The sequence below is a fragment of the Phacochoerus africanus genome, chromosome 1 (genome assembly GCF_016906955.1).
Source record: "Phacochoerus africanus isolate WHEZ1 chromosome 1, ROS_Pafr_v1, whole genome shotgun sequence".
Classification (NCBI taxonomy): domain Eukaryota; kingdom Metazoa; phylum Chordata; class Mammalia; order Artiodactyla; family Suidae; genus Phacochoerus; species Phacochoerus africanus.
In genome coordinates this window covers 17,678,614-17,691,179 of record NC_062544.1, presented here as the reverse complement: position 1 = coordinate 17,691,179, position 12,566 = coordinate 17,678,614, and the positions used below count along the sequence as shown (strand labels likewise).

General features: G+C 37.7%; 1 protein-coding gene across 1 annotated transcript in view; it reads left to right on the top strand.

Annotated features, from left to right (window-relative positions):
- GABRB2 (gamma-aminobutyric acid type A receptor subunit beta2) overlaps positions 1-12,242 on the top strand; it is a 254,571-nt gene extending 242,329 nt beyond the window's left edge. The window contains exon 10 of the mRNA XM_047753648.1: positions 10,822-12,242. Coding sequence (XP_047609604.1) covers positions 10,822-11,169 — 348 coding nt within the window. The 3' untranslated portion in view covers positions 11,170-12,242. The remainder of the gene's footprint in view (positions 1-10,821) is intronic.
- Positions 12,243-12,566: the final 324 nt, after the last annotated feature.

Below are 12,566 nucleotides of genomic sequence, written 5' to 3'. Positions count from 1 at the left end.
GGACAGACAGAGAAAGATAAATACTGTATGATATCATGTACATGTGGTCTAAAAAATACAACAAACTAGTGAATATAACAACAAAGAAGCAGAGATAGATATAGAAAACAAACTAGCGTTTACCAGTGAGAAGAGGGAAGAGAGGCATGATTGGGGGTGGTGAGGGTGGCGGAAGGTACAAAGTATTGAGTATAAAATGAGCTCAGTGATGTATTGTACATCACAGGGAATATAGCAAATATTTTTTAATAACTATAAATGCAAAGTAACCTTCCAAATTGTGTCAAAATTTAAAAATTAAAAAAATAAAGATTAAATATGACAGTTGTGTAAAGACAAACACAATGCCTGTCTCTGGCAAATAATGAATGAAAGTTATGTGTGTTCTTTATGAAAGCTGCTTTTTAGCTTGGTGGTATGAACTATAGTTAGAACTTCAGCTTTTTCATTGTTTCTCAAGGGCTCTGAGGCTGCTTTATTGAGTCCTGTCCTGCTGTTTTCCAAATGTGAACCCCAGCCCAGCAGCCCAGCCTCACCTGGGAACATATTAAAAATTCAGAATATTGGAGTTCCCATCATGGCACAGCGGTTAATGAATCCAACTAGGAACCATAAGGTTGTGGGTTCAATCCCTGGCCTTGCTCAGTGGGTTAAGGATCCGGCGTTACCATGAGATGTGCTATAGGTTGCAGACGTGGCTCGGATCCTGCGTTGCTGTGGCTCTGGCATAGACCGTTGGCTACAGCTCCAATTCAACCCCTAGCCTGAAAAGAAAAAAAAAAGAAAAAAAAAATTCAGAATATTGAGCCTCATCCCAGACTTATAGATTCAGGAATTCTGAGAGTGAGGTCCAAAGAACTGTATTTAACAAGGTTAATTTCACAGGGAATTATCATGCACATTAAAGTTTGGGAGCTGCTAAAATAGACTATACCACCAGCAAACCACTGCCTGAATCAGTGATTTTAGCATCGTGGAATATTATTGCTTGGAGATAATCCTCAACAGATAGGAGTATTTAGTGTTTTATTGGTTATTGGTTTTATTAGTAGTAAGATATTAATTAACTCATTTCATTTTTCTGAACTTTAGTTTCCTGACCTTTAAACTTGGGAATATAGCCTATTCTGCAATGGTGTAATAGGTGTAAAAAAACCTACATCAAAAATCACCTTCCTGGGAGTTCCTGCCATGACTCAGTGGTTAACATATCTGACTAGTAACCATGAGGTTGCAGGTTCGATCCCTGACATCGCTCAGCGGGTTAAGGATCCAGCGTTGCTGTGAGCTGTGGTGTAGGTCGCAGACAGGGCTCAGGTCTAGCGTTGCTGTGGCTGTGGCATAGGCAGGCAGCAACAGCTCTGATTTGACCCCTAGCCTGGGAACCTCCATATGCCACGGGTGCGGCCATAAAAAGACAGAAGACCAAAAAAAAAAAAAAAATCACCTTCCAAAAGTAAATATTTCAAAGGGGGGAATAGAAAAGATAATTGTTGTTCAATTTCACATTCATAATTTAAAGGTTATTTTTCTTTGATGTAAGTTATAAAGATAACTAAAAATAAACACTATTATAAGCTAAGCATAATAGATTAAAAAGACTTTCCCCTTTTACCATTTGAAATACATATCAAAAAGCCTGTAGAAATACATGCAAAAAGCCTTTACACTTGACCTTTGCTCCCGGCACACTTTACATTCTTTGAATGGAAAGGATACTAGATAAAACAAGCTGGGGGGATAAAGGAAAATGCCGCCAGTTGACCGGTCAGCCATCAAATCTAGCAGCTGCTAGATGCTTTTGGTCCAAGCCAGGAGGATTGAAACCCGTCGCTGTCCCGCATACTGCAGATTGTGTTACTCTAACAGATATCCTTAGTTCCAATTTGTTTAAAATTCCTAATTACAGGTGAAATGTCTCTCATGGCTTTTCTACCCTACCTATGTTATAGGGTTGTTTAGACCTGTATATAAGATGATTATATCTTACTTAAGATTCTTTGGATCTCAAGTAATAGAAAGCACAGGAAATGCTGGCTTAAGCAAAAAAAAGTAACCAAGAAGAGTAATGTACTATCTTGCTTAGCATCTACAAGTCAGACATGTCCAGATACAGACACAGTGTCCTCAGGCCCTGGATTCTTCATTTCCCCCAGTGTTGGCTCCTTTTCAAGTTGGAATCTCCTCTTTCAGTTGAAGCATCAGTAGATTGAGGGTCATATACTTGTAGGTACAAATCCAATGGAAAGGTTTGAGAGTCTTTCCTCTGATATGCCCATTTGAAGGCTCCTAACATGCCATTAGCTCTGAAATGGTCATGTCCCCATCACTGAAACAATCATTGTGTCAGGATTGCTCTGATTGGCCAACAGCCACACCAGAAGCATAGAAACTGAGAGCAGGGAAGTGGCCAGTTCCTTCAATAGGATTATTGCTGGTGGGGCTGATAAACATTTAAACTGTAGATGTTTCCTTACTTGAATGTGTTAACAGTTGACAGGACTTTGCATTAGCTCTCATCTTTAGTGATGTATTTTAAACAAAGACACTCTTATCTTACCCCCCATGCAATGAGAAGTTCTCCTTTTATGAGCTTCAGAGTGTTATAAGGGTTTGGAGCTGTGGTTGTACCTTAGCATGACATAATGAAAAAGACCTCATTCCAGTTCCTGCTCTGCAGTTCACTGTGTGAACTCGTATTAAGTTTCTTAACCTTATTTTCTGAGCATGAGATCATTGCTTATTTCATAGGACTATTGGAGAACTAAGAGAAGGCAATATGTAAAATACCAGTTACTATTCATTAAGTTTATTGTCATGCATAAAAATTGGGCATCTGTCATAGAAGTGGTCCAGAGCCCCATGGGAATTGTTCTTTCCATATCCCAGGCACTTGAGCCTGCTACTAGAGCAAGGGACCTATATAAATAGAGGTGTAAGCCTTAGAGAAGGAAAGGAACTCAGGGGGTAGTCTCATGCAGTTCCAGTCTTCAGAATGGTGTTACCAAATTAAATACATCTTATTGATGACTCATGAAGACATTGAATTACTGAGTGTCACAAATTTCATCCAATCAGCACTTATTTCTTGAGCATCTGCTATGTGCCAGGCATCATGCCAAGTACTTGCAGATGCAAAAAAAAAAAGAGACAGACCTTGTGGAGAAAACCAGTCCTTCAAGGAAGGACAAGACAGGGTAATGGGAGCAATATTTCAGGGCTTGACTCTGATGTGCAGCCCAATAACCTACTACCTGCATAAAATCCTTCATGTCTTTGGTAACTGGGAGGTTAATTAGAAATGAAGATGGTTATAATTTATCCCTCTCTACAGCTTCATGATTTTGGGTAAGAATTTTCTGGAAAAACATGTTTTATTCAGGTTTATTAATGGCCTTAATTGATACTATCCAAGCAGTTGTATTTTGAAGTCGAAGTATTCTAATGTAATATAACATTGATGAGTAGCACTTCATAAATGGATACAGATGTTCAATACTCCTTACCCACCACCACCAGGCTCCCACTGCAGCCTGTGAAGATCTCCAGTAGCTTTGAGATGATTGGGTTTTCCTACAAAAAGTTCATCACCCATATCTATTCCAGGTACATTGTAAGGGCAACACAAATGCTTTTATTTTAGACATAGCTACTTGACTTGTTTTCCCACCTTACTGGAGCCTGTATGTATCCCACTGCACTCACAGTGTGTTATAAGGATCGACTTTTCATAGTGCTTTTGTTTTCCACGTTCTTCCCACATATTCTAAATTATTCTCCCCAAACCCTATTCTCGCAGTTGAAGAAACCTAGGGAGATTAAATCATTTTTTCAAGGTCACAAATAGCAGATCAAGGAGCCAGAACGCCAGTCTTTTGACCCTAGATGCAGTAATCTTTCTGGAGAGTGTCATGGAGACCAGCCTCAATGTTGTCTTTCTCACCACTGTAGCAATGACACAGCACCAGGTACACAGTGGCAGTCAATTTTTAAATTGTGAGGGAAAAAATAAATACATAATAGGGTTTCAGTAATTATCTTATCTAATAAATCTTGAATTTCCTAGACAATGAAATAGAAACCCACTAAAATTAAACAAATTATCCAAGGATCATTTGTTCTCAAATTAGAGCAAGTTTATCTTAATAGTAGTCCACGGCTCACATTATTTTGACTATGATTGTTACTATGGATTTTTTTTAAATTTTTATTATAGTTAATTTACAGTGTTCTGTCAATTTCTGCTATATAGCAAAGTGACCCAGTTTTATATATATATATGTGTGTGTGTGTGTGTGTGTGTGTATACACATATACACATACATATATATATATATATATACACACACATACATATATATATACATATACATTCTTTTCTCTCACATTACCCTCCATCATGTTCCATCACAAGTGATTAGATACAGTTCCCTGTGCTGTACAGCAGGATCTCATTGTTTATCCACTCCAAATGCAGTAATTTGCATCTACTAACCCTCAACTCCCAGTCCATCCCACTTCTTCACCCTCCTCCTTGGCAACCCCAAGTCTCTTCTCCATGTCCATGAGTTTGTTCCTTTTCTGTGGATATGTTAATTTCCGCCATATATTATATTCCAGATATAAGTGACATCATATGGTACTTGTCTTTCTCTTTCTGACTTACTTCACTTGGTATAAGAGTCTCTAGTTCCAACCATGTTGCTGCGAATGGTATTATTTTGTTCTTTTTTATGACTGAGTAGTATTCCATAGGGTATTAACATCTTGTTAATCCATTCATCTGCTGGTGGACATTTAGGTTGTTGACATGTCTCGACTATTGTGAATAGTGCTGCAGTGAACATAGGGGCACATGCATCTTTTTCAATGTAAATTTTGTCCAGATATATGCCCAGGAGTGGGATTGAGGGATTATATGATAGTTCTATATTTAGTTTTCTGAGGTACCTTCATACTGTTTTTCCAGAGTGGCTATACCAATTTATATTCCTACCAACAGTGAAGGAGGGTTTATAGAAAACCCTAAGGACTCCACACAAAAACTCCTCGAACTGATCAATGAACTTAGCAAAGTAGCAGGATACAAGATAATATTCAGAAATAAGATGTGTTTCTGCATAATAACAATGAAGTATTAGAAAAGGAATATAAAAATACAATACCTTTTAAAATCACACCCCCCCAAAAAATAAAATACCTAGGAATAAAACTTACCATGGAGGTGAAAGACTTGTATGCTGAAAACTATAAAACGTTAAGAACTGGAAAACGTTAAGAACTATAAAACATTAATCAAGGAAATTAAAGAAGACTCAAAGAAATGGAAAGATATTTCATGCTCCTGGATTGGAATAATTAATATCATTAAAATGGCCATAGTACTCAAAGCAGTCTACAGATTTAATGCAATCCCTATCAAATTATCCATGCCTGTTGTGGCTCAGCAGTTAACAAACCTGACTAGCATCCATGAGGATGCAGGTTCGATCCCTGGCCTCACTCAGTGGGTTAAGGATCCAGCATTGCCATGAACTGTGATGTGGCTCAGATCCTGTGTTACTGTGGCTGTTGTGGACACCAGCAGCTACAGCTCTGATTCTATTCCTAGCCTGGGAACCTCCATATGCCATGGGTATGGCCCTAAAAAGAAAAATAAGGCAAAAAAAATTACCCATGACATTTTTCATAGAACTAGAACCAACAATCCAAAATTTTATATGGAACCAAAAGAGACCCATAATTGCCAAAGCAATTCTGAGGAACACAAACCAAGCAACACGTATAACTCTACCAGACTTCAGGCAAGACTACAAAGCTACAGTAATCAAGACAGTGTGGTACTGATACCAAAACAGACATACAGACCAATGGAACAAAATAGAGAACCCAGAAATAAACTGACACCTATGGTCAATTCATCTTCAACAAAGGATGCAGGACTATTAAATGGGGAAAAGTCTCTTCAGCAACTGGTGCTGGGAAAACTGTACAGCTGCATGTTAATCAGTGAAACTAAGCCACACCCTCACACCATGCACAAAAATAAACTCAAAATAGTTTTTAAATACTTAAACATAAGACACCATAAAACTCCTAGAAAGGGAACATAAGCAAAACATTCTCTGACATCAACCATACAAATGTTTTCTTAGGTCAGTCTCCTAAAGCAATATAAATAAAAGCAAAAATAAACCAATGGGACCTAATCAAACTTACAAAATTTTGCACATCAAAGGAAACCTTAAAAAAAAAAAAAAAGACAACCTATGGAATGCGAGAAAATAATTTCAAAGGATGCAACCAACAAGGGCTTAATCTCTAAAATATACAAACAACAACTTATACAACTCAACAGCAAAAAAACCAACAACCCAATTGAAAAATGGGCAGAAGACCTAAGTAGATATTTCTCCAAAGACATACAGGTGGCCAACAGGCAGATGAAAAAAATGCTCAATATCGCTAATTATTAGATAAAAGCAAATCAAGCTACAATGAGGTATCACTGCACACCGGTCAGAAGGACCATCCATGATTAGTAAGTCTACACATAACAAATGCTTGAGCGGATGTGGAGAAAGGGAACCCTCCTACTATGGATTTATATTTTTAGCTCAGTCTAGTCTGGTGTATATTGCTTTGCCGTTACAATTGCTTAGCAGGAAAGCAAATGTCTTCGAGCTTAGAGGGGAACAACTCCTAAATATCATCATGCATAGTGGCCAAAGAAATTTTGCTGAAGAGTTATTTCCTAGGTAGTTAAGAATTAATAACTCAGAACAGAAAATAAACAGACTATCTGAAATAACAAGCGATGATCAGTTTCCCACTTGCATCTGCTTCACTTTCCTTGAGTGTTTGAAAGCTATACCTCATTCCCCCAAGTTTTATACTCTAATGATAAAGGTTTGAATTCCAGCTCCACAACTGAATAACTATATTTTGGGTAAATTTGATGACTGCCCTCACCTGTAAGAATTCTTTTTCAAAGGATGGTTGTGAGATAGTTTCTACAAAGCACTGGCACTTAGGACCTTCAAATATATATTTTCTCCCGTAGGATCACTAAACCCATCATTAAAGCTACTACTGTCCCTTCCTTGACAGAAGTGTTTCCGCATTTACTAGATTTAATTTTCAAATCTTATATACTTTTCAAATTAAGCCCAAAGTATATTTGTTTAATATTTCTCCTGTGCAAAATCCTATCATAAACCAAGTAAACAGAATGTCTTATCAGAGGGCAGAGTTTAATCAGTCAATTTTCATGTCCCAGCATATTTCATAGCTTCTATTTCTCAAAAGATTTTTTTTCTTTTTTAGGGCTGCACATGCAGCATATGGAAGTCCCAGGCCAGGAGTCCCATCAGAGCTGCTGCTGTCGGCACATGCCACACCCACTGCAACTCGGGATCCGAGCTTCCTCTGCAACCTACACCACAGTTCATGGCAATGCCAGATCTTTAACCCACTGAGTGAGGCCAGAGATCAAATCCACATGTTCATGGGTACTAGTCAGGTTTGTTACCACGGAGCCAGGATGGAAATGCCTCTCAAAAGATTGCTGAGTTGAATTTATAATATAGGGCCATTAAGCTACATTTGAAACCTAATTTTTGGTATATAATCTTAGCAACTTTTTTTTTGCCTTCATATATGCATAATTTATGAAGCTTAGAGCATTGTGTCTTCCAGTTAAGTATTTGATTATATTTTTTTCGTCCATATTCGCACCTATCCTTGCACCTATTTTTCCCTTGTTTTATAATTACAAAAATTTTAGATATAGTCACAGAAGTGAAATTGCTAGATTGTATGGTGTTCTGTTTTTAATTTTTCGAAGAGCCTCCATCCTGTTTTCCATAGTGGCTGTTCCAGTTTACAATCCACACAACAGGGCACAAAGGTTCCCTTTTCTCCATGTCCACATCAGCCTTTGTTACCTCTTACCTTTTTGATGATGGTCTTCCTAACAAGAGTGAGATCATACCTCATTGTGATTTAAATTTGCATTTCCCTAACAATTAGCTATGTTGAGCATTTATTCCTGTACCTGTTTTCTTTGGAGAAATGTCTGACAACCTCCTTTGCCTCTTTTAAATTGGGTTGCCTTTTTTTTGGAGTTGATTGTGTTCTTTATATATTTTGGATATTAACCCCTTTTCAGATGTATGTTTTGCAAATGTTTTCCCATCCCATAAGTTTACTTTTCATTTTGTTGGTGGTTTCTGTTCCTGTTTTGTTTCTTTTGGTTTGATGTAGTCCCACTTGTTTATTTTTTATTTTGTTACTTGTGCAATAGGAGTCACATCCAAAAAATCACTACCAAGATCCATGTCAAGATTTACTCCTATATTTTTATTCTAGATGTTTCATGATTTCAGATCTTATGTTCAAGTCTTTAAAACATTTTCAGTGAAATGGTGCAGCCACTGTGGAAAATAGTATGGCCGTTCTTCAAAAAAATCAAAAATAAAATTACCATGTAATCCAGCAATCACATTTCTGGGAATATATCCAAAGGAAACAAAACGCTGAGTTAAGATACCTGCACATTTCCTCCCCCATGTTCATAGAAGCTTTATTTATAGTAGTCAAGGCATGAAAGCTACCTAAATGTTCATCGGATTGGATAAAGAAGATGCGGTGTGTAGTATTCTACTGTGTGTGGAGTATTATTCAGTTATAAAAATGAGGAAACCCTACCATTTGCAACAATATGGATGGACTTTGAAGTCATGACGCTAAGTGAAATAAGTCAGAGAAAGATAAATGCTGCATGATCTCATTTGTGCATCTGAAGGAAAAAAAAAAAAAACTCCTAGAAAAAGAGATCAGACTGGTGGTTGTCAAAAGCGGAGGTGGCGTTTCCATTTCAGTGCAGCAGAAACAAATCCAACTAATAACCATGAGGTTACGGGTTTGATCCCTGGTCTTGCTCAGTGGATTGAGGATCCAGTGTTGCCGTGAGCCTGTGGTGCAGGTCAAAGATGTGGCTTGGATCCTGCGTTGCTATAGCTGTGGCGTAGGCTGATGGTGGCTGTAGCTCCAATCTGACACCTACCCTGGGAACTTTCATGTGCTGCATACAGGTGCAGGGCTAAAAAGCAAAAAAAAAAAAAAAAGAGTTTGGATGAAGGGAAAATTGGAGGAAGGTGGTCAAAAGCACAAATGTTTTAAGATAAAGAATTACTAGGAATGTAATATACAACATTATGAATAGAGCTATTACAGCTGTGTGAAATAAAGGAAAGATGTTAAAAGAGTAAATCCTAAGAGTTCTCATCATGAATTTTGTTTCCCTTTTTTCTTTTGTTCTTTTTCTTTTTATTATATTTATATGAAAAGATAGATGTTAAGCTATTGAAATCATTTCACAATATATGTAAATCAAACCATCACACTTTGCACATTGAAATTATACAGTGATGTATCAGTTATTTCTCAATAAAACTGGAAACAAAATAAGATATAGAAAAATTGATAAAATATTTTTTAAAATTATTGGCAATAATTATATTCTGAGTCTTCACCAAAATAAATATACTCTATTATTAATAATAGCTTTTTGCCATTAGGTTTTATTATCTGTAGCAATAAAGGCCTCTTAAAAATAAGGCACATAGGAGTTCCCGTCGTGGCTCAGTAGTTAATGAATCTGACAATCATCCATGAGGACTCAGGTTCGATCCCTGGCCTTGCTCAGTGGGTTAAGGACCTGGTGTTGCCATAAGCTGTGGTATAAGTCACAGACACAGCTTGGATCCTGCGTTGCTGTGGCATAGTCCAGCAGCTACAGCTCCGATTTGACTCCTAGCCTGGAACCCCCATATGCTGTGTGGCCCTAAAAAAGCAAAAAAAAATAAATAAATAAAATTTAAAAAAAGCATACAAATATTTCCTTCTTAACAAAACACAAACATTACATAATCATTTAGGCTGGGCAAATCATGATGTTAGTACTCATCCTTTATTTCACCCTATCTACATAGCCACCCTGATTCCATTCCATGAGCCCAGAAGTCAACTCAGTACAGGTAACTCAGCTGTCTTGAGTCCTGCCTGCCTGCTTCCCTTCCCTGGAAAGTCAGTTCCTCACCCACTCACCCCTCCACTACTACAGTTTGTTCAACTTTTATTTTCAAGTTCCTTGTAATTCCAGATTCTCTTGCATTTTGGCAAGTCTCATGTTGCCTGCATTTTTATTGTTCAAAACTCTTCCTTTATCCTATTCATATTGATACTGCAAACTTAGGTAACATCTTGTAACTGATATTGATAAGAAGCATCAATTAAATGAAGTTATATAAAAAATGTTTCTGGCAGGTGTATCAAGTACTTAATAAATGTTTCCTCCATTTTTAGTCCTAGTTTAACTTGAGTCCATCTGTAATTAGGCTGCTATTGTGAGCACAGTTCAATAATCAGTCCCTTAATACTGTTTCATACCTAGTTCAGTTTAATTTTTTTATATTTGTAATCAAGACTATAAATTCTTTAAAGGGGGTAACACCTTCCATTTTTCTGTATTCTTTAATAAGTCATGAAAATGGTACTAGTGCCAGTGTATTGTATCATTGCATCATTACAGCAATCCTCTTGGGTCAGATTATTATACCATCTAATAGATGAAGAAACTGAAACTCACATAGTTTTTAGCGGCAAAGCCACAATTCAAATTTAGATCATGTAATCGCAAAGCCAAATCTCTTAAGCACTATGATAAATGCCTAAACTACATATCATAGTGCCATGAATAATAAATACCAATAAAAGCTTCTTGTTTTGAATGTCTTGTTTGATTCTTCCCCCTTGCAGATGGACCCCCATGAGAATATTTTACTGAGCACTCTTGAGATAAAAAATGAAATGGCCACGTCTGAGGCTGTGATGGGACTTGGAGACCCCAGGAGCACAATGCTGGCCTATGATGCCTCCAGCATCCAGTATCGGAAAGCCGGGTTGCCCAGGCATAGTTTTGGCCGAAATGCTCTGGAACGGCACGTAGCACAGAAGAAGAGCCGCCTGCGGAGACGTGCCTCCCAGCTGAAAATCACCATCCCCGACTTGACTGATGTGAATGCCATAGATCGGTGGTCCCGCATATTCTTCCCAGTGGTTTTTTCCTTCTTCAACATCGTCTATTGGCTTTATTATGTGAACTAAACCATAGCCTCCTGTGGGAAGCAAGGACTAGATCCCTCCTCAAACCAGTTGTACAGCCTGACGTAGAACTTGGAAAACATCAATCCAGGATAAAAGTGATGCTAAAATACCTTAGTTGCTGGCCTATCCTGTGGTCCATTTCATACTGTTTGGGTTGCTTCTGCTAAGTCATGAATACACTAGGGTCCTAGTGGTTTTGCAGTTAAAATGTAAGTGATGGGTACAAAAGCTGAGTCTGAGTATTCCATTTTATCTGCTTAGTATGCAGCCTATACAGAGGGGAAGAATTTAGAAGATATTCTAGAAGGCTCAGTAGCATCATCAGTCATTTCGCTGAGAAGTGATCATGTCCGGATACCCCCCATCTTTAGTCCTAAGGTTGGCATGCTCTTGAGATGGCACTGTGCTTATGAAACACAATCTTCAGTGTCATGCAGACACGCTTACTGACGATGGTCTATGCCCGTCTTCTTAAGATCGTAATGGTGCCATAGGAGGTTAATTCCCACTGGATTCTAGAAGGTTCTCATGTAGTTTGAACAGGCTAGGGAAAGTCAAGACAGAGACCCAGGAAACAAATTTGGCCAGCCTCTATTTGCTTGAGCATGAGAATCGACTCTGACATCTTCCATTTTGACATTAAGAGATGAGGAGACTTCTGAACATTGTCAAAGAAATTTTTTTTAAAAGGCTATTTCAGAGGTGGTTAAAATAAGAGTTAATAACCCAAAGCAGGGTTAAAAAATCCAGAAATGACTGTTGTGACAAAATTAAAGCAAGCAGCATGACCCTTATCAGCCCCTCATAGTCTCTGGTCCATATATACTGTGTTCAGTAGGAAAAGGTAGAATGAGAAAGATTTTTTTTTTCTCCAACCCCACAATCTTTTGACAGCATACCTAAAGAAGATTTTATGGTTTATATAATCAAAAGACAATCCCAAATAGAAAAGTTAGTGGAATTAGAAGTATCTTAGGTTACACTGGGAGGTGTTCCAATATATGAATGTAAAGCACAGACAAAATTAGCAAACAGGGTGTTTTTCTCACAGTGTCAGCTGTCTCTACAACATTTTCCTGCAAATTTATTTGTGAATTTAATACAGTATTCCAAAAGAAGGATTTTTTTTTTCATTTCTTTAGGGGATCGATGGTCTTTCCCAAATTTTCTTGCTTCTGAAATTCTGATAGTATTCTTAGGAGACAAAGTAAGGCTTTGAAGAGATTGAGAGAACTGTATTTCCTTCTGTGCAGTGAAGTCCACCTTTGTCTCTTTCATAGCAAACAGTACTTCAAATTTTTGTGCACAAATAGGGTTAGTTTATGAGTTTGTTGGGTTTGATTTTATAAAGGTGCTTTCACTGTGTATGTTGCCAGCTGCCTAACCAATGAAGCTAT